The sequence below is a fragment of the Fundulus heteroclitus genome, chromosome 1 (genome assembly GCF_011125445.2).
Source record: "Fundulus heteroclitus isolate FHET01 chromosome 1, MU-UCD_Fhet_4.1, whole genome shotgun sequence".
Taxonomy (NCBI): Eukaryota; Metazoa; Chordata; class Actinopteri; order Cyprinodontiformes; family Fundulidae; genus Fundulus; species Fundulus heteroclitus.
Genome location: NC_046361.1, coordinates 8,302,811 through 8,330,315, shown reverse-complemented (window position 1 = coordinate 8,330,315; position 27,505 = coordinate 8,302,811). Strand labels below are relative to the sequence as shown.

Genomic DNA, 27,505 nt, shown 5'->3' with positions numbered 1-27,505 from the left:
ACCTGACCAGATGTGGGGGAAAAAAAAAAAGCCATTGCAGATGTCCAAGTTCCCGGTAATGCAGATTCGCTATTTACTATGCAATCAACGTAAGCACACCTCCTTGCACATGAAGCTCCCTATCCCTGCAGCTGCATGAATGTTTGTATTTGATGGGGTAGCGTAGTGAGTTGTTTTCGTACCGCACGGCACTGGCATGGGCAGATGTTTATTCCTCCTGAGTGTAACCGCGGTGTTGTCCCCTTTCCAAGGGTATCTGGGAAGAAGTCCACAAAGAGGACCAAGTCCATCAACGGGCCTCTCTATGTGTTCAGAGGTCGGATCAACACAGAGGTGATGGAGGTGGAAAATGTGGAAGATGGAACAGGTTCGTGTTTGCTCAGCAGAGTATTAGCCTTGGAGAATGTTTGCGTATCTGTGCATGTTATAAAGATGTGTTCAACCATCTGTCTAGAGTTTATGCTCATTTCCACTGGAATACACATTAATCAATGAATTTCTACGTTTGTAGGTAGAAAGAAAACCCTGCAGTTCCACACAGTGCTCTCCCCTTCTTATTTTCCGTCTTGCTTCATGCAACCATTCAGTTTTTAGCCCACTGGTTTGATTTGAATCAGGGACTTGTTGACAGTTTGGGTGGAGTACCATACTTGCACCTACTCTTGAACAGGATGTAGCTTGCAGCCTTGTGCACCTTTTGATGTCAGCTACTGAGCGAAGGGGGTCGATGAATTGTTGCATATCTGAAATGCAAACCCTATTACCAGGTGATAAACTTCATGTGCTCTGGCTCAGTTCGAAATAATATGTCAAAGGTCTGCAGCTCGTCGGTGGGCTAGACGTTGTGCGCTCTTCTCTAGCTGTTTTGTTATTGTGGTTTGCAGGGGTTGGTGCAGTTTTGTCCTCTGGTGTAGAAACACTTTATCTTCCTCTCACATGTTTCCTCTTTTTTTTTTTTAAATCTATCTCTTTCTCTGTCGCAGGCAGTACATTTCTGCAAGTTCACGTGACTGTTTTTTTTTTTTTTTTTTTTTTTTGTCTTCATGTTGGCTGCTGGCTGTCACATTTTGGTTACTGAAAGGGAAACCACAAAGAAAAACAAGCCTTACTTGCAGGGTCCAGGGGTCCTACTTGCAGATTATCTGATCACGGAGTGTGAAAATTGTGAAACATGAATGATAGGCACGGTTGGGGCACAGGGGTAGTGGGCGCGACCCACATACGGAGGCCTCGGTCCTCAACGTGGCCGCCCTTTGTCCGAATCCTGACCCGTGGACCTTCCTCCTCTCTCTCAACTCTATTTCCTGTCAATCTACGTTTAAATAAGGGCAACTATTGCCTTAGAAAATGAAGAGAAAAGAACAGAAAGGTGAGAAAAAGAACTTGGACAACAAGATTTAGACTTGGCCAGATCTCTGTACTGATTTCTGCACTTTTCCAGGATTTTTAGGGAAAGCCATTTTTTTTTTTCTCTCTTGCACATCAAACAGTCCTACTGCGTGTGTCTCGACACAGTTTCTTGTCCTCCCAGCAGGGCCCAAAGTATGAAATCTATTTATACGACCTTTGAGCACGAGACTAATGCAGCCCATTACCAGGGGCCATTCATTATTCAGAGGCCGCTCACCTGCAGCTAAATGGATGATGGAATTAGAAAGCGGCACGAGGCGAGATTCTGATGAGTCAGTGGAAGAATGGTCCTTTACTGCTTATTATTGCTGTCTGTTTATCTTTTTAATTGTCATTCATGTTCATCTCTGAGGCTTTATGCTTCTTCAGAGCTATGTTTAATGCCAATAAGCTCTTAAGAAGCGTAGTTTGATTAGTCACATTATTTCCTTTACTTACAGCTGAAGGCGGTGTTTGCTACGGTAATCCCTAAAGCCAGCTGCCATTCACTACGTCTCATGTTTTAGAATAAAAAGATAATTGTTTAATGTGGTGCTATTTTTCCTATAAATATGATTCTTTTTAGATATTGCACAGATCTGTTGTCCTAGCTTTGCAGCTCACTATCACCCTAGAAAAAAATAATCCCTCTGTAGTGCCTTGCAAAAATATTAAAACCACTTAAATGTATTCACTTTCTGTGACGTTATAACCACAGACTTTAATGTATTTGATTGGGATTTTATATTATGGACCAACACCAAGTAGTACTTAATGGTGAAGTGGAAGGAAAATGTTTTTTTTTTTGACAAATAAAATCTGCTTTGGTGTCCACGGCAATTTAATTGCACGTTAATTTAAAAGCATGACTGGACCCCCGTTACACACCTAAAATTGAAATGTTTGCCAGTCGATCTTTGATAAATAGCTGCGGCTCAGTCACATTGGAGGGAGAACTTCAATCGGCAGGTCTTGACACATATTTGCGATTAGTTTTGGCCCTTCATTGGGCCGCTCAAACATATGAACATGCTTCATTCTAAAACTGACGCTGGAAGTTGATCATCCGCCTAACTCTCACGTTTTCTGCAGCCTCTTGCAGGTTTTCTGCCAGGATCCATTTTTTTTACATCAGCTCTGAGCAACTTTGCTTTGAATGGTAACTGGCTTGTACTTGTATAGCGCTTTAACTAGTGTGACGACCTCCAAAGCGCTTCACACTACAGTTCAGTCATTCACACATTCACACCCTGACGGTGGTGAGCTATGTTAGTAGCTACAGCTGCCCTGGGGCAGACTGACAGAGGCAATGCGGGTAAAGTGTCTTGCCCAAGGACACAACGACAGAGACAGTCACAGCGGGGGATCGAACCCACCAATTGCAGGATGAACTCCCTAACCTCTGCGCCACCGTCGCCCCATGATGGAGACAAGCATCCCCACAGCAAGATGCTGCCACCTCCGTGTTTCACACCAGGGTGGTGTGTTCTCAGCAACGTGCAGAGCCGGTCTTCTGCCGCACATAGACAACATCATTTTGCCTGTAGACCAATGGTTCACTTCTGGTCTCCCCTGACCAGAGCGTCTTCATTTACATGTTTTAACGTGTCAGGATGCAAAAATAGATTCTTATAGCTTTCTCTCAACAATTATGTTCTTCTTGCTTCTTTTTAATAAAGGCAACATTTCTGCATGGCACCACTAATGGTTGTCATGTTGGCTGATTCTTCCCCCTGAGCTGTGGATCTTTGTAGCTCCTCCTAATTTTCTTAGTCTAATCTATAAGATCACAATGAAGTACATTGAGGTTTGTGGTTGGACTATGAGAAAATGTACAAAAGTTAAAAAAATGTACGTTTCCTGCGCGCAACAATTATTGTAAAACTCTTGAGTCATAGTCTTTTTCGTGTTCACGTCTACTTGTTTTAAATTCATTCCTTCTTTTACTTTTTAGCGGACTATCACAGCAACAATTACACAGTAACTAATGGCTGGAAGATTCACAACACGGCTAAGAACAAGTGGTTTGTCTGCATGGCCAAAAATGCAGAGGACAAGCAGAAGTGGCTGGATGCCATCTTGAGAGAACGGGAGCAGAGAGAGAGTGAGTAATGCTTTTTTAAGGCCGTTTTTAACGGTACCTTCGGTTTTTATTTCCTCTTTTTTTTTTTGTTCTTTGGCTCAGGAAAGAGAATTTGACATCAAAGGGGTTTTAAAAGGAACCCTGTAGGTATGATTAAATATTTATATCATTCAGTTTTATTGTAGAGGTGCCGCCTGCTCTTTTCCACCAACTGATTTTATTTATACTCTTATTTCTGAATTGGAAGTTTTTTTTGTGTTTTAATTTCCATATGCATGATCTTCACCTTTTTAAAAGCATGCAACGTCCATCTATTGATTCTCTGTTTCTCTCTTAAATGGACACTTATCAATGCAAATAGTAAAGCTATTATTTTTCCTGAATCTTTCCTGTATCTTTATAATTAAAACACTTTCACACAGTCCTACATGAGTCCTACAGCCATGGCCCCCCTTAAACAAATAGCCTACCATTGCTTACAAAATAGAAATTTTCTTTCTTCAGTTTTGTTTGTCTCCTACAAAAATATGTTTTATCAGTCAAAAAGTCTAAAACAGGAGTCAAGAAGTTTGGTTAATCTTTGTTCTTCTTTTTAGCGGACACGTCTTCTTTACAAACAGAGACGCTAAACCCTTCTCAAATGCTTGAAATAGCATCATCTACACTCATTATGGGCATCAACATCATTCACTAGGCCTGCTAATGATGCATTTGAACTGTTCTTTTCCCGGATAGAATGATAATCCAACATAAAAGTTCAAAGCCTTCTTGTAGCCACGAGTAAAGTCCTGGTGTATTTCTGGTGTTTGACCCAGCTTTTTACTTCACAGATTTTTGGTTTAGTCTCTTTCCAGAACTTAAAGGAACCTAAAAGGTTTTCAAGGTTTTGAATTTTGAACAGTACTTCTTGTCTTACTTCAAGGAAACTGGGGTTTAGACAGTTTCCAGTTTATGATGAGCTTAAGCTGTGGTGGTTCCTGGCTTGCTTCTGACCATTATGACCAATTTCTGTGACTCGGAGGTCGCAGTTTGGGTCAGACAGCTGATCCTTGTACATAGTTGGATGTTCCTACACAACAATGATCTCAAACATACACAAGAACTGGTATAGCCTTATCAAAGGCCTAACTTTAGTCCAATTGAAAACGTATGGGCTATCCTTGAAAGACGATCACTCTGCCTTTTTTTTTTTACCAGTGGCTTTCTTCATGTCTACAAAAAGTGTCTAGTTTGTATGGATTTTGATAACAACTGGATAACATAACCCTAAATATAGGTGGTTGTGTATGTCTACATTTGAACCTGTATAGTTTTCCCCCCTGTGTGGATTAGAGAAACTTTGAATTAAATCCAAACCTGTCCACCCAGATGTTCACATATTAGTTTTTCAAAAGAAGAAAGAAGAAAATCCACCATAATATACATTTCTCTCATTAACGCTGAATGTAAGCTGTTTTTACAGTTTTGAGATTAGTGATGAAAATCAATATCCTCGTTTCTCCTTTGGTTGTTTTTTTTCTTTTAACTTTACACTTCCATCTTTTACCTTAAATTAAGTTCCCACCTGTTCAGCACTTGCCATCTGTCTTTATTATGTCCTGTCCATTGGCCAGTGTGAAAGCCTTTGGCCACATTTGTGACCACCCGATAGCATTGATGCTAAAATCCAGACCGGATCATCAGAACCAATGAATGCAAAAGGTTCTGCTCTGCTCTGCCCCCAGTTTAGCTGAGAATGAACCATTAGGGCTGAAGCTGGCATTGGTGACATTATTTTTTTCTATCTTGTGCAATAAAAGTTTTCCACTGAGCTTGATGTTAATAGCCTTTGATCCTGCAGAAAGGGGGTCATAGTAGGATAAAGGGAAGGAGTTTTCTGCAGCTTGTGGTGTTAAGTTTCACCCCGGCGGAAATTGACCTGAGGCTAACAGATGCCAGATCAGTCACAGAGCCAAGTTTCTCCACTTGCTCCTCCTCTGTTACACTTTCTACCATATACATTACGCTCAGTGTACTTGCCTATCTCTGTACTCCAGTCTAGACATCAACAACATGAGGTTTTTCTGCAGTAAATCCAAGCGTTGAGTTTATCCACCTTTTACCCTGCATGCGTTATTGCCTCTTAGATCAAGACTGATTGCAGGGAACCTTTTTTATCCACACATTGCAGCACTTAGTCTCCTGTCTTTTGACATATGGGGCTCATCTCATGGCGCTCGCCAAAGTCTCTCATTGCTCAGGCGTAGCCGGCTTGGGGGTGTTATGTCTTATCAGAGTTTGTATGGAAGTTTTGGAACAACACATGGCTCAGTTAAAGTGTTATGGTCTTTATGTTGTGCCAGACAGCACAGGAAGATGAGGGGCACCTTAAGACGAGCTCTGACAGCTGGAGCAGCAGGAGAGGCCCCGTCTGTTGTTCAATGACACTTATTGTTTAAGTCTACTCCAGCTGCTGCCAAATGTAATATAACCCCACCTCCATCAGTGGGGCACTGGAGATCCCTAAAAACTCAAAGGGAAAATTGGTGTCGATAAAAGGCTGCGTAACATATTGCATTTAATGTTTCATCCTCCTTCCTTTGAATTGTTCAAACCTTCCCCCCCATCACTCAACTTTCAGCTCTCAAATTGTTTTAGGTACGTAGTTAACTTATTAATTTCCACCGACATTTATTAGAGGTGTGTGTGAAACTTTCACTTGACAATACAGGTTTTTGCAAATTGTCATTTTCTTTCTGAGAGCTATAAGTAACAGTGTTAAAAATTATTTTCTAACTTTCGCCTGGGTTGAAACTTTGCCTTTCTGCTTATATTGAAACGTCTCAGCAAAAAATTTGTAAACATATCTTTGATATTTTCTCTTCAGTAGCACCAAGTTGCTGCTCTTTCCCCGTTTGTGTGACTGGATATCTGTATATAATTTCCTCCAGGTTGTTGGACAAAGTATTAGCAGAAATTAGACCCTATTGAAAAAGAAATGTCTTTTTTATAACAAAGATTTTAGTTCAACATATTAGCGTGTTCTCCACAACTCAATACTGGTCTAAGAAATTATTTTTTTTGCCTTCAGGACTTCCATTTAATATAAAATAAATGTATTAATCTTTAAGAGAGAAAACGTGAAAGACCTGAATTACTGTTGAGTCGTGCACTCATTAATTCATTTTCTTGTAACCGTAACTTAACCAGGCTTTCTCTTGTAAACATTAATTATACATATTAAGGTGCAGAGGTGTGAATATGCGATAGAGAAGCGTCATTGGGAAGCAACTCTACATTAAAGCAGGTTTTTACCATTTTATTAACCTTTCTTAGCTTACATTTTCAAACTCTCCTTAATATCTTTTATAGCGATAAGCATTGGTACCACATTTAGTCTTTAGACAGTGGGTAAAACCTTGAAATGATAAAACGGTGTAAGTTTTTTTTTTTTTTTAAATCCATGACTGTTCTGTTATTGCCACCTGTTTAAGTGGAAGCTTGTATAAATAAAAGCAAAGTTCATCTTAGGAAATACGTTTTCCTAAATGGCTTTCTTTCTGAGCTAATTTTTAAACTTTGTATGGATATGCTAAAGTTGAATAAGCTTCATGCTCCGAATGGATATTAATTATATATTTGGCCAGTTTAATAGACTTGAACTGCCTTTTGCATCTATTACTACACGTGATGTATGTTTTTTTAGTGAATGAGGTGCTACAACGCTATGCAATGGTCAAAGAGAAAAGTCAGGAAACTTAATGGTGATGTCATCATTGCAGTTTTATCATCATTGTCACTACTGTACATTTTTTACATATTTTTTCAATTTCTTACATATGGTGCATCATCATTGTCACAACTGTACATTTTTTACATGTTGTGCAATCACAAAAAAATTAGAATTTTTCTTAAAATACTAGTTTCTTTAGCACAAAAACATTAGTTTTATTGAGTAACTGAGAAATAGCTGTAATTGGGATAAAAGTATTCATAATTTCCTTTTCCATAAAATCAACTCTTTGTTTTCACAGCCCAAAGATTCAGTGGGTGTCTCATTGTGTACAAAGATATTGACTACATGACAAGAATGTTTTGTTTTTTTTAACCAACTTTTCAAACGAAAGGTACTATATCATGAACTTTATCAAGCCTATTACGAGTTGTAAAAAGGAGTACTTTGATCTCTGGTTTAAAAGCTTGATATGCCGCTCAGAGGACTTAAGCAGATTAGAGACTCATAGTGAAATGGAGTTCAGTTGCTTGAATCATAAAGTCTCTGAGTCTAGTTCAGAAGTTCATCAAATCCCACCGTAGTTAAGCAGCTCAAACACTACAGTGGTGTAACGGGTGCAGCCAGAATTACAAAGGGCCCTCTCGGGCTCCGCTACACAGTGCAGGAATAATGGCTAACTAATCAAGACTGAAACCAGATCAAAATCATCATGTCCTCCTGAACTTCACCCATCTCAAGAGACTGGAGCTTGTGGTGTTTCCAAGTTGCAACTGCTTTGTTTCTGTCAAGGGCCGAACACAACCAGATGGCTCAGCCAAAGGCCTGGTTGTGTCCTCCAACAGCACAGTGATGTGTGTTTTGCCTCTTTGCTTTAATACATTTCTATAGCATGGAAATCAATTTGACTATCTGGATCTGCTGAATTATTCTTGGCTGGAAATGTGTTTGCTCGTTCATTTCCTTTCCCAGATTTTACACCGACTCTATCCCCCAGCAGAGTCCCACTCGGCTGATTGTAAATGTGACGAAACCTGTTGGATTGGCCTTAGTCCTCACACTTTTTTTTTTTTTTTTCAGGTCTCAAGTTGGGGATGGAGCGGGACGCCTATGTGATGATAGCGGAGAAGGGAGAGAAGCTCTACCACATGATGATGACCAAGAACAGGCACCTGATTAAGGATCGGCGCAAGAAGCTCAGCATTGTGCCCAAGTGCTTCATGGGAAAGTGAGTGTCTTTGGTTCCTCGGTGTTCCTGCCTCCTCAGTGTCTGGTTTCTTCAGGTTCCAAGAATGTGACTGGAACGAGATGCTGTTCACATGGGGATCTTTACAAAACGTTACGTAAGATCAGCAGGCTTTCAAAAGAGCTGGAATCCAGTCTCCCCCAGAGCCCTGGCAGAATGCCTGAAATGCTTTATCCCTACATCCTCTTCTCTGTAATGAGGCCCCCCTCACAGTCTCCTCTCCTGGGTTATAGAAAGAGCCAACTTGGTCCCTGCATCCCCATATTATCTGGCAAACAGTGACACACCAGGACTTTTATTGAAAAGGGATCTTTAGCTGAGTTTTTTTTTTTCAAGAGGCTATTCAGTGGTTAGACGGTGAGAGATTTACTTAGGTTTCTCTGACCCTGTTTGAACATGTGACAGTTTGAGATCCTGAACAACAATAAAAATTCATACTAAAATATCTCAATAGACTACCCTGAAGTCTGAGGATTTGGCGTGTCAAAATGTGATTTGGACGGCACTGTAGAGTTCTCATTCTCAGAGCAGGTGGGGACAGAGTTAAATTTGAGTTTATTTTGACCCTGTGAACGTTTTTTTTTTTTTTTAGTGGACAATTTGTTCCTGTTTCCCTCCTCATCCTGATGGCATGAGTCTGATATGCCCCGCTCTCTTTCTTAACAATCGACCAACTCCCACTTTTCTCGCCATCAGTCATTTCCTGTGGATGAGAGCTCTCTTCATTACGTCTGCATTTGTCTGTGATGAAATTAGCAGCAAGCGTAGCTGGAGTCCTTATTTCATTAACAGAGGCCGACTGCCGGTTTGATAGCCACCGGTTGTCTTTGGAACCTAATCCCATCAATTATCTCCTGTCCACACCAGAAGATGGCCAATGCTAAAACCCTTTACATTGTAGTGCTTGGGATTTAAAGTAATGCTTTATCCTATTGTCACGCTTCCTTTTTCTTTTCTTTTGCCTGTGCTTTTTCACGCCACGTGACGTCCTTAAGCTAAGAGCAGATACATCCAAGTCTGAGCTATTCAGGTTCATTTAGGGGTTAGCGTCTGTTCCCTCAGCTTTTGGCTTCTAATATTTTTTTGCTCTCAGTGAGGAGAAATGTTATCTGCACTTTTTCATTTAGAAATGTTCGTTCTACGCCTGTGCGTTTTGGCAAATAGCGATTTAAAAAGTCAAAAGACAAAATTTTCCAGTCCTGGTTGGCTGTACAGAGCAACTTGAGCTTGAAACACTGATGGAAGGCAGACAAATGGCTCAGAAACTCAAAAACATGTTTTCTCTTTTGCAATACCATGTATGATGTATAATTTTCTGTTACAGAAACCCATAATTGTTATAACTTGTTGTTAAATCCTATCTACTTTGAATGTAATTTAAAACTCAACAGACTTTAGTTATTTTCTACATAGTGCAAAATTTAAGTGATGTTTGGTACAAGTTGATTGAACCCTGGACTCAATTTAAAGGAGATTACATTTTTTATTTTTACTTTTCTGCTTTTTCAACAAACATGCACAACTAAGATACTGTTTCAAATACCTTCTATGAAAACGCTGATACGTTTACTAATTTGCTCTATTACACAGATGTGCAAAAGTCTTAAGACACTCCTAGTTTCTTCATACCTCAGGGTGGCTTTCTTGTAATCTGTTAAAGGGGTCTTGACCTATAAAGTTTTGTTTTTTCTAAGTTTATTTTGAATGCTTTTCAGCAACATTTATTGCCCTCATTGCTGACAATGTTTTGCTTCAGTTTTTAGAGTTGATAAAGAATTTAACTTTGGCTTATAACTCAATGAAACATAAAATATAGAAATAAATTCCCAGCATAAACACTTGTGTTGTCTCGACACATAACAGAAAACTTGGCAAACAGTTTAAATTTAATTTTCAGGCAATTTACTTGCAACCTGTCACAAAGACATCATTTTCTTGTTATTTCTGAAGCCAAACCTAGAGCACCAATGAGGCCAGGGCCAATTTACCGTTTTGTTTTTAAATTTTTATTATTATTATTATTATTATTATTATTATTATTATTATTATTATTATTATTTTATTATTGTTTTATTATTATTATTATTTATTTATTTATTTGCATGGACTATAACACATACTTAATATTATTCCATCCCTTGTTGGCTCTATTAAAAATACCATTGATAACCCAAGACACTGGATATTAGAACCAACAAGATGATTGACAAAGCTGTTTTTTTTCTTTTTATTAATGAGGCCTTATACCACTGTAAACAATTTAGTTTTAGGCATAACAACTCTTTTGTCCTCAATTTGTCTCTTCGTGGATATTGTAAATTAAAAATCTGCTGTTGTGTTTAGTTCTAACTACTGAATAGAAAATGTGCAAAAAAGCAGCAAACATCCATAGAATAACTTTGAGACACTTTAGGAGAGCCGGGAGAACTAATGACCAAGACAACTTCAACAAAACCTATAAGGAACTTTGGCTTCCTGAACTTGCACACTTTACTGCATTTTCAGTAGAGACAAGATTGATTTATCATCCGCTGATAGTCCTACAAACCCATTATCCCCGTCTTTCAGCTCTCTCTGTCTCCCTCTCATCCCCTTTACTCTGTTCACCATTCATGCTCATCAAATCTGCTCCCATTACATCTGGGTCCAAAATTAACCTGCTTCTTACATAACACACACACACACACACACACACACACACACACACACACACACACACACACACACACACACACACACACACACACACACACACACACACACACTAGAAAGCCCCCCTGGTGTTAGGTTGCTCCTCCTGTCAACATCAATTAACAACCCCTGAGTTAGAAGTTAGCATAAAAAGAGATTAAGAGATAAAATATGCAAACAAATATTTCAGGCTAAAATAATTACCATTTTAAAAAGTCAAAAACACACTCATGAAAGCATATGAAACACGTTTGCAAGTTCTGAAAGGCAGAGCCACGCATTACAACCTCTCACTCACACCTTATGGTTAATATTGTTTCATCATGTACATTGTCAGGATTAATAATCACAGGCACAAATACAAATCGCCTCTCGCGGATTTATTGTGATTGATTATCTGGGGCAGTGATTTCAGACGGATGAGAGGCGAAGGAGGGGAGAAACCCATTTTCCCCCTCAAACATTTGCTTAGCGGAGACGGAGCTCGGAGACAAGACAGCAGAGCTGAAAGTAGTTAAATATGGATAGTTGCAGCGGAAGTCCAAGCAGATATGAGGGATATTTGTGGAGGAGATCATTTGCAGAGTGTGATCCACCTGTAACTGTGGTCTCAGTAAGCCATTAAAATAGTGTAAAATCTTCCATTTTTGGAAGAGTAAACGGCCCGTGTATAAATAACCTTCCCCACTGTGTCAACACGCAGCATCGCTCAGAGTTCCCACAGGATACTCAGCCCAGCTTAGATTCAGAAAAGGATATGTTTTACTGGTCGGAGCCTGTGGGTGAGCCGAAAACAGCAGAGACCTACAAGTAAACAGCCTACTTCCCAGGTAGCCCGGATCGTTTGGCCTCATATTAGCCGTAATGCCACAGGCAGCTTGGTTTAACGTTTTAAATGACACATCAGGATGCTGAAGGCGATCACACTGGCTTATGTTTTAATGTAGGGACGTTTTCAGTAGACAAAATGTGTTTGCTGTCAAAGTCCTTCGTTGTGAACTCCAGCAATGGTACATACACATAATCGGTTTTGTCACGCTGAGAATTATCACAGAGCTATACACCTTCTCTGAAGCGTAATATCGACCAACTATAAATTAAAAAGCAACTTTTGATAGCAGACAGATGGTAGAGAAACTCTTGGCAATAAAGATGTGACAAAATATCTCCAGCGTGTATTCCAGATCACAGACATTGAATTAGATCCCAGTCATTTGACCCCCTTTACTGTTTGGAAACCTTTCTGTTTTTGGTCATCTGGTAATAAACTTATTCTGGTACTAATAGAGCCTGACTGCCATGGTACGTTTCATACTGCTCACGCACCTTGGAAGCGTTTCTTTTTAACTTCGAAACACAACAATTCAAATTTATTCTCTGTAATTTAGTGATCGTCCTGTATAGACATGGAAAAAAAAATTCTTTACGGTATGACATGTCTTCATGGGTAGTTACATAAAAAAATCGAATTACTTAGTTCAGTTCAGTTTATTATTTTATGAACATTAGCATGTGAATATGTGAGCTTACAGGCAAGTGGCTGATTTCCATCGCCTGGTCATGCTGGCATGCTGGTGTCCAAGACGAAAGGAAGAACAACAAGCAGAAATAATACCTTTTTAATAATTAAAGGAAAAGCGTCTCAGGTTGCTGCTGATGCTGAATCAGTAGAACATATTGATTGTTACAGGCATGATAATGTTATCCAGGTTGGTTGGGATAGATTTCTTCCCCTAATGATTGATGTTGTCATTTAAAAACAAAATCGAATTTGCCAGTTTACCTTTCTATCTGCTCAGTTGGTGAGCCAAAACCATCCAAAGCAAAAGTTTTTTTTTAAATATATTTTCCTTTTATATTGTTGAAATGGTTAGCTTTAGATTTGAAAGGAAGGTCTGTTTAAAGACACCTGTGCCTCTTCATCTTGTTTTCCTCAGTGAGTTTGTGTCGTGGCTGATTGAAAGCGGTGAGATCAGTAACGCTGATGAGGGTGTAAACCTGGGACAAGCCTTGCTGGAGAATGGCATCATTCACCATGGTAAGATAAGAATACAAATATTTATTTCTTGTTCTACTCTTTATTTTAAAAATGTTTTTCTTGAGATAGTGTTTTATGAGCCATTTTTGGTTCTTGTTGACAAATGTTTGTAAAAACTGTTTTGGCCTCAGTTTATTGTCTCGTTGACTTGGATTTTCAATTACTTTCTAACACTCCACATTTCTTCTTATTTTTATTATAAATGTGTCTTTATTTGGACGTTCCTGATTTTTATCCTCGGGATGACACTCGCAGGTCCACTAAGTTAATTATGCATTAAGAGATAAAACCAAACACGCACACACCCTCTCTCTGTCTTCATTCCCAAACTTGTATAAATACTGTATGAATGCTGTTGTCCAGGATCTTGCTGAAGGGGCGCGTTGTAAGTCCAAACCACTGTCCCATTTTACACACCCCGCACTATGGGGGAAATTTGCTGAAACCCAACATTGACGTTTCCTAAAAGCTGGGGAAAATCCCCAGAGATCCTCCCTGAAGGTTCCTTACAACCACAGAGTCACCCAGTAATTATTTGGAGGAATCTACAGGCAAACCGGAGAGGTTCATGCCTTACAGGCGGAGTACAAGCATCATAAGCTAGTCATTGAAAAGGAGTCATTTGTGCTGTGTTGTAATATCAATAAAAGACAATCAGCCTCATTGATCTTTCCGGTACACTTCATTCAATTATGCGTTCGACTCACTTAAACACTTGTTTGAACATGAATGTTTGCACTTCTGACGTCTCCTTTGATCAAAGGATAATTCCACTATCTGTTGACGTCCCTAATAACTCTCATATTTTACACTTTCCAAACGCTGATCTGCCGGCGCATTCCTTTGGTTTTATTGGGGCATTTCAAGTCTAGACTGAGAAAAAGCAGCAGCTTGTTTGAGTCGGTGCCAGCTTGTTGTGGTGGAACCAACCCGCCTCTGTTTGACTGATTCTGCTCTCAGTCTTGTCTTGTGGATCATTCTGCCATTTCACTGTGGTGGAGACGTCATGAACAGGAACTCCTTTTGGACGTGATGGGTTCATTGTGAGGCTTTATGAGAACTGGCAGCTGTTTGCTTTGTGAAATATTTAAGTCTTCAGATGCAGGTTTCCAGCCGTAGATTTTCCTCTAAACTTTGTCCTAGTCTGTACCCCGAGGAAGTTAAAGATGTAAACTGTTTTAAAGTGGAACATGTAAAAGTCCGCATTCTGAATGCAGCACTGAGCTTTCTATTGCATCCTTAGTTTATCTGGTGTGAAAACAAAACTCACTTTCAGCCAAACTCACACTGTAGATTTTAATAGCTTTGTATTTAAAATACACAAAACTGTAACCACTGCAAGTCATCATTCAACATATCCACCCTTTATTTACAACCCAGTACAAACACATCACACATAAGTCATACATAACTGAAACAAATGCTGAAGTAACATCTGTATTTGCCTCTGGCTGAAACAGTCTGATGAGCACAGCGTGTATTATAAAGCTTTGATCAGGCGGAGCACTAACTACAATCCAGTGGTGACTTTTTCTTCTTTTGGCAATCCTTCAGTGTCAGACAAACACCAGTTCAAGAATGAGCAGGTGTTGTACCGCTTCCGCTATGATGATGGCACCTACAAGGCCCGCAGTGAGATGGAAGACATCATGTCAAAGGTAAGCGTTACGTCTGCTGCTGAACTTTCTCATCTACGACTCATGAACAAAAGCTAAAACTAAAAGGCAGGAGTTTAACTGGAAGTCTTCCCAGGATGCAAGTGCTCTGCTCTAACCACCACTCATCACAGTAGTGCTATTTTTAAATACCTGCAGCACGTTTTCACCCTTTATTTCCTTACACTCACTATTCCAATTAACACTCACTACTTCTGTTGAGTATACTTGCAATCTTTTAAAGTGTAAATTATCAGTATCCAGGGTTCATTATTCTTTAGCTGCAGGTTCTGTTCAGTCCTCATACTTGACCTTGGCAGCATATCGTGCTGTTTGTGTTGAACTAAAATGAAGCTGAAGAACAAAAGGAAACGTGGCAGAGCAGATATCAGAAAGGCAGGTCTAATAAAAAAGGTAAATATCAAGCAAAGATGTTTAGCTTATAGCTATTTGGTGCTAGAATATTACCGTATAACTGCCCGACTGTCCTTCTTTAGTATCTTTAAAAGATTTCACTTAAATTGTTTACCAATCAAACAGTAAAAAAAGTCCTCTGAAAATATTCATGCCGTCGATTAAAAAAGAAAGTCTGGTAAATAAAAGTCATAAAAGGCATAGAAGAAGAATACAAGGTGCTGGCTACTTGGATGCAGAATCCAAATATGTGAGGCACGACTAAAGATTTAGGTATGATCCTAATTTTCCTTCTGATGAGGCTCATTTGTCAGATTGAAACTTACATTTTGTAAAAAAAAAAAAGCAAAAAAATCTTTTTAGCTGGGAATAAACGTTAATGAGGCTCAACATTTCTGTAATGAAAAAGGTTTTTTTGTTTGTCTATGTAATCTTCTAAGAAATTAACATGTGTAATAGCGCTTTGCATATACAGCAAAAACGGTCAATTTTCATCTGAACAGAGTCTTTTTCTACAGGAACATATCAGTAAATTGGGGTATGATCCTAATTTTCCTTCTGATGAGGCTCATTTGTCAGATCGAAACTTACATTTTGTAAAAAAAAAAAAAAAAAAAAAAATCTTTTAGCTGGTAATAAATGGTTTATTAGACTCACATTTCTGTATGAAAAGGTTTTTTATTTGTCTGATGTAATCTAAATTGAATGTCGTAGTTTCATTGGCTGTAAACCGTGTCCATGATATGATTTGTGGCAAACTGCAGTTAGGACCTCCAATGACTCTTTCAACAGTGGTTTGTGCTACTATTTCAGAAAAAAAAACAGATTTGTACAACTAATACAACCAATAGTTTCCCGTTCAATGACTATTTCTGCCTGAGCAGGGGATTTCTGCAGCTCCACCAGCGTTATCAGCCTCTGATTAATGCTACGATCAGGTGGAGGACCAGGTTTGCAGTCGTACCGCGTTCTTCTCATTTTCACATGATGTCTCCTAAAGGCAGTTGTTTGCACTGGATTTTATTTAGGCCTATCAGAGTAAAGGAGGCTGAAAGCATTATACATCGCACTCACAGCAAACCATCTATCCTTTTTGTTCCCTTTGACTGCTAAGCATCACCTTGAAAAACTAAATAAATACATTGAAGTTTATGGTTGCAATACGAAAAACTATTTGGAAAATTTCAAGGCGCCTAAATACTTTTTGTAAAGTAGGATTTTTGCACACAACCAGGAATCCTCTTAAAAAAAAAAAAAAAAAAAAAAAAAGCTCCTCCCTTATGACGAGAGAATTTAAACATTAGAAATAAATGTGTTTGCCCAGATTTAGGGGCAGACTCTGGCTTTTACATTTCTATCCAAAAATGATAGCCTCAGGGTAAGTCTTTTCAAGCTCCACAGATCTTGCTTTTGTTCATGATGGTACATGTTTATCCAAGGCGTGTACGATCTGTGACTCAGCAGCGCTGTGTTCCTCTCTCGTAGGGCGTCAGGCTTTACTGCCGCCTTCACAGCCTCCACACACCCGTCATCAAGTAAGTACCTGCCCATCTCCTCTCTCTCTCTCTCTCTCCTTCCTCTCCCCACCATATGCTAATGTTTCTGCCCTCCAGGTGCACATATGCATATTCATGGTTCGCGGTTCACATTCACCATGTTTCAATCCTTTCCTGTAATGGCTGGAAAAAAAAAACAGCCTCCCTGCCAGGAATGACAGGCTGGACACATTTCTCCTCTAATGTAACCTCCTGTTGGTTGTTTCGTTGAACCCAATGTATATGCCAGATTAATGTGATCGTTAATATGAGGAAGCTTTTAAAGAGAGTAAATATTGTAAGATTAAGTCTTTTATTTTAGGATAGAGATGAATGAATCACTTCAGTACAAAACACACCCTTAGACCAAATGCTTGTATATATCCTTCTTTTTGCCCTGTCCCTCTTCAGACATATGCACTTGTTTGCTTTCTTCTGCTTTATACCAGCACCTAAATGTACTGCATAAATTCACCTCTCCTTTAGTCTTTAACAATATGTGATTCTGATCAGAATCACATATTGTTAATTATTACATTTTTTAAGTATAAATCAAATGGTATCTTCACCTTGGCAGGACTAGTGATAATTCTACACACGTAGAATATTCCTGTAACTTGATAAAGAAAGCTAAAAAAAAAAAAGCTTTCCACACTAACCTGCCCTTCCTACCCCACCACCATCTTCTCTCTTATCGCTCCCTCCATCGCTCACCCGCTGATTGAAGAGCCCAGGGTTGGCATCGGAGCAAACAAAGAGCTTTTGGTCTGAGGACAAATCCTATTAACACACAAAGGCAATTCCTCTGTCTGCCAGCCAGCTATTATGTAACATGGTCTTTCTTTTTTTAATCGGTGGCTATATTGGTACCATAGCAGCAATTAATTAAAAGGTTTAAGTGAGGTATTGATTAATGAATATTAATAATTATAAACCATCCCTCTGCTTTATTAAGTGTCCAGAGTGATAAAGCTGCTGCTGATTTAATTTGTTTAAGGATGAAGTCTTTGGTTATAAAGATAATTACTTATGTTTCTTTCTTTTTTATTTTTTAAATCATTAAGAAAGGGGCTCCTTTGTCCAAATCTACACTTAGCAGATATTTCATTTGATGTTAAGTTTCATTTTAGCAGTTTATATCGAGGTGAGACAGAGCCAGCTAATGCATTATTGCAGAATTCAGCCGGTTCTAGCGATTAGCATGGTTAGCACGGCTAGCTAAGCTGTGGTATTTCAAAATGGCTTGCTAATATTTTTTAAGTCTATCGTGTTTACTGACAGGAATAAATTTAAAGCTTTAAAGGACAAAACAGAGCAACCATGGCATGCTCTTGAGCCTTCCTGTTATCTGGTGAAAGTCTGAACCTGAATAACACACAGATGTGTTAAAATGTAGTAGAAAATACCTTTTAAATAGTTTCTTACATCAATTCTTCCAGTGATGTAATGTTTTTAGCACCTTCTACTGCAAGTAGTTTCAATTTCAGTGCACCTGTCAACGCAACCTGGCACTGTTTATATCTAGTATGTTCTTTGGCCTGAAAAGGATTGTATTTTTGAGTTTCTGACCAGCCAATCAAGTCGAATAATTTCCACTTTTTGTAAACAGCTGATTTACTTGCAATTGTTCTATGTCTTCGAGTTTTATCTGTTGAAACAAGCTCGATAATTTACTTTCTGAGTTACAAAGGTTACAATGCATCTGCATTATATATTGCACAATACCTGCGCTGGGGATTATGCAGTTGCAAAGAACATTTTGGAGAGTGGTATATTTCAAGTGTCATGCAAATATTATATGGCTTTCCCAGCTTTGATGCATTCTCTTGGTATAGATTTTAGTGACTGAGATGATTAGACTGACAAAGAAGGATGGCGTCATTGTGATGGCAAAAAAAGAAAGATAAGAGTTTCAAAATGTGGTTTGTTGCATGTTTTGCTAAAATTGTGCATCTCTTATTCAGAGAAGGATATTGTTGTGGTGTTTGGTTGCTAGCTCAGTCTCAGCGATGAAGCAGAAACATCAATGCATGAGTTGCTTTAATGACTTGTTGGTCTCCTCAACTGAAAGAGTCAATTGTTCTGCCAATAGAGCTGTGCATAGCAATCTGGAGTACAGCAATGTAAAGGAAGTTACCCATCGACTGAGGTTGATGTCTGTTATACGTCGGTTAGCAAAATTATTCACAGTAGTAAAGATAAAAATCAATGTGTCACATGCGATCTGAGTTTCTAACCAACATGCATTAAACAATCAGCGTAAATCTTATTTTCTTTCTTTTTTTGCCCCTTTAGGGACAGAGACCACCATCTGAAAACCTTTAAATCTGTTTTGCCTGCTAGCAAACTGGTGGACTGGTTAATCTCACAGGTAAGCATTTATCAATGAGGAGGCATCAATTCTAAACTTCGGTCAATGCAATCGCTGTTTATCTTTAGCCTAATGTGTTTGTTTTATTTTACAAATGCCACTTTGTATTTTTATTTCAGTTAATTCATGATTTTGTTTAAATGCAGTTGTCTAAATAGTATTTTACTTATGTAACTCTTGTGATGTGTGCTGCAGACTTTCTACCCAGTTTCCAAGTTCAACCTGGGTAGAAATGAGATCTAGACCTCAATGGGGTTTTAATTTGGTTAAATAAAGGAAATGGTGTATTTTTATGTTGTGGTTCAAAAGTAATTTGAATATTCAGTCAAGATACTTGGATGAAAAATTACTTTTTTTTTCTGGAAAGGTGGGGTTTTCTACTTTGATATTTCTTTGCAGCAGAAATGGTGACATGTTGTATTTGTAATGAACAAATGTATTTGTTGTCTCAATTGCTCTTGGGTATAAATGCATAAATGAAAAGCTGTTTTTGTTTTTTCTGTAAAGCAGCCAAATGTTTAATGTAAGCAAATATTCTTCTCACAGTTGAGGTCCTGATTAGGTATTTATGCCTGTACCTTTCAAAGGTTGTGCAGAAAGCGTGTTGTGTCTGAGAAGGTGTGAACAGGCATTGTGACTGTCCCACTGACTGTGTGCGTCATTGATTTGGTTTCCCAGGGAGACTGCTCTAACAGAGAGGATGCTGTGACCCTGGGAGTTGGGCTTTGCAACAGCGGCTACATGCACCACGGTCAGTTCAGCGCTCCCTTGCAGACATGCATGAAGGAGGGGCAAACATGAACACACATGCAGCGACGACTAATGCTCTTTTCAGCTTTAAGGCACTTTTTTTTTAATACAGCGAATCATTTTGATGTTATCTCTTCTCAGCTGTGCTTCCTTGTCTAACACAAACACTTGAATTTCATTCATAATTGTTTGTGTTTCACATATTGCCCAATGATTTCATTCCGTTCCTCCTTTGTTGCGTCATCTTGTCCCGTGTTTGCCCTCAGTCTGTTCTGCTGTCAACCTACGAGAGCTTCATGTTGACCGCGTCTTTATATGATCTATTTGTTTGAAGAAAGAGGCGCAGTGATTTGGCATATCCTGTCTGATTTCTCTAACCTCACTGAGCACAATCTACTGAAGCGGATTTGGTTCCAGCCCAGAATGTTGAACATAAACAGCATTAGCAGTGTACCCCAACAAGAGCTGTTTGGATTTGCTACACAGCCGTCTGGGGCAGTCCCGTCAACCGTGACCACTGGTTGGGACCTATAATTGAATGCTGCCTTATTCTTGGCCTGGTATAAGAAGTGTAAAGTCAGACGCTCTAAATATATTTAGCCAGAATGCTAAAGAAGAGATATGATGATAGCACTTCCTGATTTGCTAACTCAAGCTGCACAATTTAAGTAGAAGGTTAATGTTATCTTGGCAAAAAAAGTATTTACCCCATTTCTATCTCGTCATACTTAACTTTCATGGAACTAAGGTTTAAGACATATCAGTGACTGCAATTGTTTGGAAGCCTTTTTTATAACTATGAATATACAGTCCTCCTGGTTTTGTAGGCACTGCACACATAAACACATAATAACCCATTCTCCTTGATCCTTTTCACATTTTTTGCACGTTAAAACCACAGACTTCAATACATTTTATTGGGATTTTTTGTAGTACAGTGTAATCCAGGTCACATGTTTTACAAATAAAGATGTGAAAAGTGTTGCACACATTTGTTTTTAGCCCCCTTTACTCTGATACCTCGAAGTATAATGTTGTGTAACCAAATCCTTTCAGCAGTAACATAATTAAGCAGTAAGCTGCTTTCACACCCGATCTGTTTGCTTTCTCGGACGGTCCGCTTTGTTTGGGTAGGCGCCAAGGCTCATCCGAACGCTGGTGCCGTTCAAACAAGCAATCTGTTAGTCTGCCTGAAAACGTAGGTCTCGGTTCACCTTCAAGCGAACCCTTGTGCAGTTCGCTCGCAGTGGAAAAGCAAACTGATTCAGCAAACCAAAAGGAGGACAAAATGTGTGATTTACAGACATATATGTGACATGAAAACCTTTGTAGTTTGGTGCGCTTTTAAAAGTACAACCTTAAAACCAGAAGGTGTAAAACTTTTCAGCATTCCCCATCCAATCAAGTCCTCAGACTATCCTGGGTTGATTGACTCTCAAATCAGTATACATATAGGTGACCAATGAAGGCCTCAGAGGATGGTTAGAGAATATTAGACAACAAACCCCATCATGAAGGAGGAGAAACAGAGCAGACGGATCAGGGAGAACAATTTGGAAAACATTTTAAATCAGGTTTAGGTTATAAAACATTAAGTAACACCTTAAACATATCATAGAGCCCTGTTCACTTGATAAATAAAAATGGAAATATCGGCAAGAATTACAAGCCTACCAAAACCGACAAACTTGTCAAGGACAGTATTAATCAGAGAATGAGCTAAAAGAGCCATGGTAACTCTGGAGGAGCTGCAGAATTCCCCAGCTGTGGTTGATGAATCTTTAAAAAGGTCAAACATTAGTTTTGCACTGCATAAATCTTGTTTTTATGGAAGAGTGGCACACTGGAGCGCCACAGTGACCCCATGCACACAGGCAGAGCTACAGTGGACAGTTTTAGACCGAAACATGCTGAGGCCTTGGCATGATCTAGACCAGGGATCAGCAATGCTTGCAACCCAAAAAGCAATTTTTGACTTTGGTCCTGCAAAACAAAATAAGGTAAGAGCAACGTTGCTCTTATGCCTAAAATTACTAAAGCTAGCATTAAAAAAAAAAAATAAAAATCATCTTTACACTTTAAAAAATTCAAAGTTATTAAGAGCCACAGTGGAAGGTCTAAAGAGCCATATGCGGCCCTGAAGCCCCAGGTTGCAACCTCCTGGTCTAGTCAAAGTTCAGACCTAAATCCAATTGACAATTTGTGACAAGCCTTGAAAATGTTATGTTTCTTGGATTTTTGTTGTCCAGTCTGACTATTTCCTTACCGATGTCTGATTCAAATGCTTCAGAGCTGTCTGTAGTAATAAGCAGGATGTCATCCTCTACACGTTTGTGATCATTAGAAACTTACACATCTTCTCTAAAAGTAGTTTATAAGCAAGACAAAGTTGTTGAAAGGTTTCCTCTTCATTCAACTTGTCTCACTTTGTCTCAGACACTCATTTACATTACTTCCCATTGCCATCTGTTTGAAGGTGCCCACCTGCTCTGACTTTTCTCTGCTCTTATTCAAGGCCGTGACCCATCTGCTTCCAACCTGTCGCTACCTCTTACTTCCAATTCGTTCACTTTCTCAATACCTAAGTCAGCACATCTGGTGCTTTTTTTTTTTTTTTGCTGTTTCTTTAAAACTCTTTTTTTTTTGCCCTCTGTTCTGGAGCATGTTGTCCTTTCAGACAACTCAGCATGCAAATACAGGACTACATTGGCACTATTAGCACTATTGTGTTACATGGTTGAATAGAGCCTGAATGCAAATGTCATTTGCAAATGTGAATGATAACTTTTATGAACACAATCTGATACACATCATTAAACAGAAATGTAAATCAATTCAAAACACTACTTGCTATTGGACAGATTTCCAACCAGGTGAGATTAGTGTCTGTCCGACATTTGAAACAGCTTTTGTGCTTTGATACATAAAGCTAAAAGGTTTATCAAATTAGTCCTTTCCTGAATGCCAAAAGTACTTTTATATTTAATATTGCGCATTTCAAAATAAAGCACAGCTCATCATAAAAAAATAAGCTTAAGCAGGGTTGTTTTCACACTTGCAAATCCACATGATCTACCAGTTTGTACAAATATGCACTATGCCTACCATGCTGTGTTGCACTGGTTTCTAACAGTTTCCGGACTAGCACTCCATTCAGTTAAGTAGGTGGTGTGAAGGTATCAAAGGTCTTTATGAGTCAGAGGAAATAACTCACATTCACAAATCGTTTGTGTTGAAGTGAGGCCAGCATGACAGGGCGTGGTGTGAGGGTGTGAAGGATTTTGTTCATCTTTGGGTGGCAGATGTTCTCCAAATCTCTGAGCAGCTGGGTACCTAAGTGCTCAGCTTTGGCTGCACAAGACCCGTTTAACTTTTCAAGTAAACATGCATCTTATGCTCAGCGCCGCTTTAACAATGATCAAGATATTGTTTTAGATTGTTCACATCATCGCCACCCGTTAGCTGGGTGTGAAAGGCGTTAACATCTTTCCTCTACACTAAGAGTGCAGAGGCAGATAAAAAAAAAAAGAGCATAAAATATGTGTTTAAAACTATGTGAAGTGGTCCAAGTGTTTCATATTTGGGACTAAAGATGATCAAATGTAATCCAGATTTCTTAAACTGTGAAATATCCCTTTAATTCATTACAGATGGCAACTTTAGGAGCTAACCTTAAGCCAGTCGCAGTCAGTGCTTTACAAATCCTGCCTGTCTTGTCCGTCACTCTCATTTCTTCTTTTTCTACCGGGAACCCACAATTCTGCAACATAGACTGTTTAAAAGTGGTGAAGGCTTCTTCTTTACTTTAGTAACAGCCAGAAAGAGCAGTCTGTCATTGCCTGTTAACACTATAGGACAACTAAAGAACAACTTCCCTTCTGACTTCCCAATAACGGCCATTAAAGGCCAATACATGCTCTGCAAGGTCATTTTTTATTTCACTACATATATCAAGAAGAAGTTTTTTTTATTTCTCAAAGGCTTTGCTGCAGAACTCTTGGGAAGTCCTTTTAGGTCCCTCCCACTGCAGCGTTTGCATATTATGGTTGCTGGACACAAAGTCCCATGCTTACATGAAATAGGAAGCTCTTCACGAGACGGGCTTCATTTAGACAAAAAAAAGAAGAAAAAATAGGAAGTTTTAAAAATCGATATTACAGCCCCAATAAAACATATTCAGATCGGCTGTAAGTGAGTAGGTGTTGCAGTGTTCTTCATGATTTAATAAAACATGTTATTGGAAACCAGTTGAACTAGTCTAGGTTCACCAGGTGAATTTAGTTTTTTGGGTAAATAATTTCAGACATAAAAAAGAATGTTAGGATTTCATTGGGATATTTTTCAGAAGGGGTGAATGTCTCTTCTGTGTTCAGGTTCAGGCTCTAAGCACCTGTCTGAGGTGCCCCATGTGTTAAAGCATCATTTCTGTAAGGCAGGATTTCCCACTCCACTCTGACACACACAGCAGATACTTATTTGTGTTCTCTTGAGAGTTTTAGAGGCTGTTACCCAGATGTGTGTTAACACCAGATGTTCCAAATAGGCATAATCACTTTATGACCTAATTGACCAATACCCTGTGTTAAGGTTGCCATTGTTTCTACAACACATCATTTCCAGCTTTGAGTTGCTAATATTTTGGCCTTTCTGTTTATTCCACCAGTCCCTCAGCCAGCGGAAAGACTGGGACGTACATAGTTTGTGTATCTCCTGGTGCTTTGGCCTAATGTGCACTCATCTTTGTTTTCATCCCTATAGTTTTGGAGAAGAGCGAGTTTAAAGACGACTCACAGTTCTTCCGTTTCTATGCTGACGAAGAAACAGAGGGAACCGGCACCAAGAGCAAGCAGCTTCAGCGAAATGACTTCAAACTCATAGAAAACATCCTTGCCAAGTCACTTGTGGTGAGCCTCATATAAAATTCACACATGGTCAGAGAAATTCTCACAATTGGCTGAGAAGAGCAGCTCCACACTGTGATGTATGTATCATCTAGTATATATATATATATATATATATATATATATATATATATATATATATATATATATATATATATATATATATATATATATATAATATGCATGCATGCATGCTGTGGACACGTCTCAAGTACAATGAACTTGGCACACAGATGTTCCACTTCACTGCATCAGACAGCTTTATATCTCCACCTGCATACACACATCTAAAAATATTGTTTTAGTTGAAAACAATGAGGATTTATGCGCTGAGGTAAAAACAGACGATAAGCTCCTGTCTCCAGATAAATACACTTTTAGCTTCACTCTTCAGACTGAAGTGTGTGTGTGTGTGTGTGTGTGTGTGTGTGTGTGTTCAGTGCACTGATTCCCTTCGCCTCCTCGTACGAATTTGCTCAGATCAGCGTGTATGTTGATAACACTTTTGTTGTGAATGTAATCACATTATCATCAGCTGTATTAGCCAGGATGACACCTCTGTTCTTCTAACGCTGAGATACGACAAATCTGAGGCTTACAGAAATGAGTGATTTTCATCCAGCTAGATAACAGCAGACTTGTGAAAAGTAGATAATGCAGGTTTACACTTTTATTTTAACACTAAAGTTTTACTATGCTGCTAATTCATGCACAGTACCTCACTAAAGTATTCACGCCCCTGAAACCTTTCAGATTTTCTTAAGCTGCACCAACAAACTTAAATCAAGTGAAGGCCTCAGAGGTTTTGTTGGAGAACGTTGGTGAACAAATCAGGTGGGAGAGACTGCTGATAGGCCAACTAGTCATATACTTAAAATCTGGTCATAATGGAAGCGTGGTCAGACAAAAAGCCATAACGGGAAGCAAAAGCTACATTTTTAGCCTGAACCCTTCATCCTCCTTTCGGTACATAAAGTGGTGGCAGTGTCATGCTGCGGGCACGAGGGATGCTGGTCAGGGTTCATTGGAATATGTAAGGAGGGCAACCCTGGGATAAAACCTGTTAGAGGCTCCAAAGACTTGAGGCCGGGGTGGAGGTTCACCTTCCAGCAAGTCAAAAATCTAATTGCAAATTGTTGATTTAAGTACTGTATCAGGCACTGTTTATCATTTAAGGCAGGGCGAACATTTTTATCCTGTGAAGTTGGAGACGTACCCCAATAGATTTGCAGCTGCACTTATAGAAAATGGTTAGTTCTATAATGTATGGCCTAAGGAGGGTGAACACAGATATATGTTACACTTTTTCAGATCCCTTTTCTTCCATTTCACACACATTTAATTGTGTGGTTGCAAAGTGACAAATCAGAAAATGTTGTAGGGAGTAAATCCTTCTTCATGGCACTGAAATAGCTACACATCTGATTTAACATCTTTGCATGGTGAGAAACAGAGCTTTCAGCAATAAAAATGTATTTAATCACACATAACATCATTATTGCTTCTACAAACTTATAATTGATATCAGCCATGATTATATTATTCTAAGAATGATTGTATTTGTCGCATACATATGATAGATAATATGTATTAATTTGCCAAATCAAATGAGGTCATTGTAGCAGCTCCAGCAGACTGCTTCTTCTCTAAACAGTGCAAGAGAAAGGGACTTGTTTATCTAACGGAAGCTAACAGGCATCACCAGCATCCCTTTTCTCGTCTGAGTGGGAAGTAGGCGCGCTATCTGGCCTTCCACAAGAAGTGGAAATGGCTTTTACTTGATTAGCGGAACTAATCCCCTCTGCTCTCGCCCCATTATTGAAGCGAAGTGCAGGAACTCTTTATTTACCGCAGTCATCTCCTCTGATATAACAAAGGAGATCACCATCTTATCAGGGCTGTGCAGCAGGAAGATGGCCCCAGCAGCAGCAGCTTAACTAATGGAAGCTCCTAATGGGTTTTGGCGATGACGTTTCGCTGAGCCTTGATCCACAGGGGGATACGACAAGGGGAGCAACGAGCATCATCGTTCAAAAGACGCCTGACACACGCAGCGAAAACCGGAAACCTCTTAGGGATTCGTGTTAACGTGTGGATTTATACAGACATGTTGCTTTCAGGAAAGGGCAACTAGCGAGAGTGTGAAACTATTTGTCATGGAATAACCAGGGTAAATGTGTTTCTTCTCTGTGCTAGATCCACCCCGAGGAGGAAGACTACGGCTTTGAGATCGAGGAGAAGAACAAAGCGATTGTGGTGAAATCTGTCACCAGGGGCTCACACGCAGAGGTAGACACACAGAAGGCACACGTTCCTCCCGCCACAGGCTTTAGTTCCCGTTTGCAATGGCTGTCCACTATTTTGACGGCTCCTGTCAGTCTCCCCCCTGTTCTCTTTTTTTTTTAGGAACCTTTCTCTCATTGGCTGCAGGATGATTGCTCAGCTTATTCACATTACCTGAAACACTTAACACACACGTGTTCACTCATTTAGAACAATTAGGATAAAGCTGTCACTTTTCTATTTAAATTGGTTGGCTGTTTGTGTTTTGTTTTTTGTTTTTTTGGGAGGGGTAAGCAGTCTGGGTTGAATAATCGGACTATAAAGCAGACTTTGTTCGCTGTTCCTGAAACGTTTTACTTATAAACAGTAGGTTATTCTCCAGTTGTTTCTGTCAAAAAGTATTGTTTGCAAAAGTGTTCATGGACTAAAGTTTTGTT

The 27,505-nt window shown here is 39.2% G+C and overlaps 1 protein-coding gene across 3 annotated transcripts in view; it reads left to right on the top strand.

Moving 5' to 3' along the window:
* prex1 (phosphatidylinositol-3,4,5-trisphosphate-dependent Rac exchange factor 1) overlaps window positions 1-27,505 on the top strand; it is a 99,966-nt gene that overhangs the window by 40,895 nt on the left and 31,566 nt on the right. For all 3 annotated transcript variants that reach the window (XM_036127003.1, XM_036126904.1, XM_036126948.1), the window contains exons 8-17: window positions 252-367; window positions 3,344-3,493; window positions 8,265-8,412; window positions 13,059-13,159; window positions 14,714-14,817; window positions 16,714-16,763; window positions 19,059-19,134; window positions 19,813-19,885; window positions 24,643-24,788; window positions 26,982-27,074. In XM_036127003.1, the coding sequence (XP_035982896.1) occupies window positions 252-367; window positions 3,344-3,493; window positions 8,265-8,412; window positions 13,059-13,159; window positions 14,714-14,817; window positions 16,714-16,763; window positions 19,059-19,134; window positions 19,813-19,885; window positions 24,643-24,788; window positions 26,982-27,074 (1,057 nt within the window). The remainder of the gene's footprint in view (window positions 1-251; window positions 368-3,343; window positions 3,494-8,264; window positions 8,413-13,058; window positions 13,160-14,713; window positions 14,818-16,713; window positions 16,764-19,058; window positions 19,135-19,812; window positions 19,886-24,642; window positions 24,789-26,981; window positions 27,075-27,505) is intronic.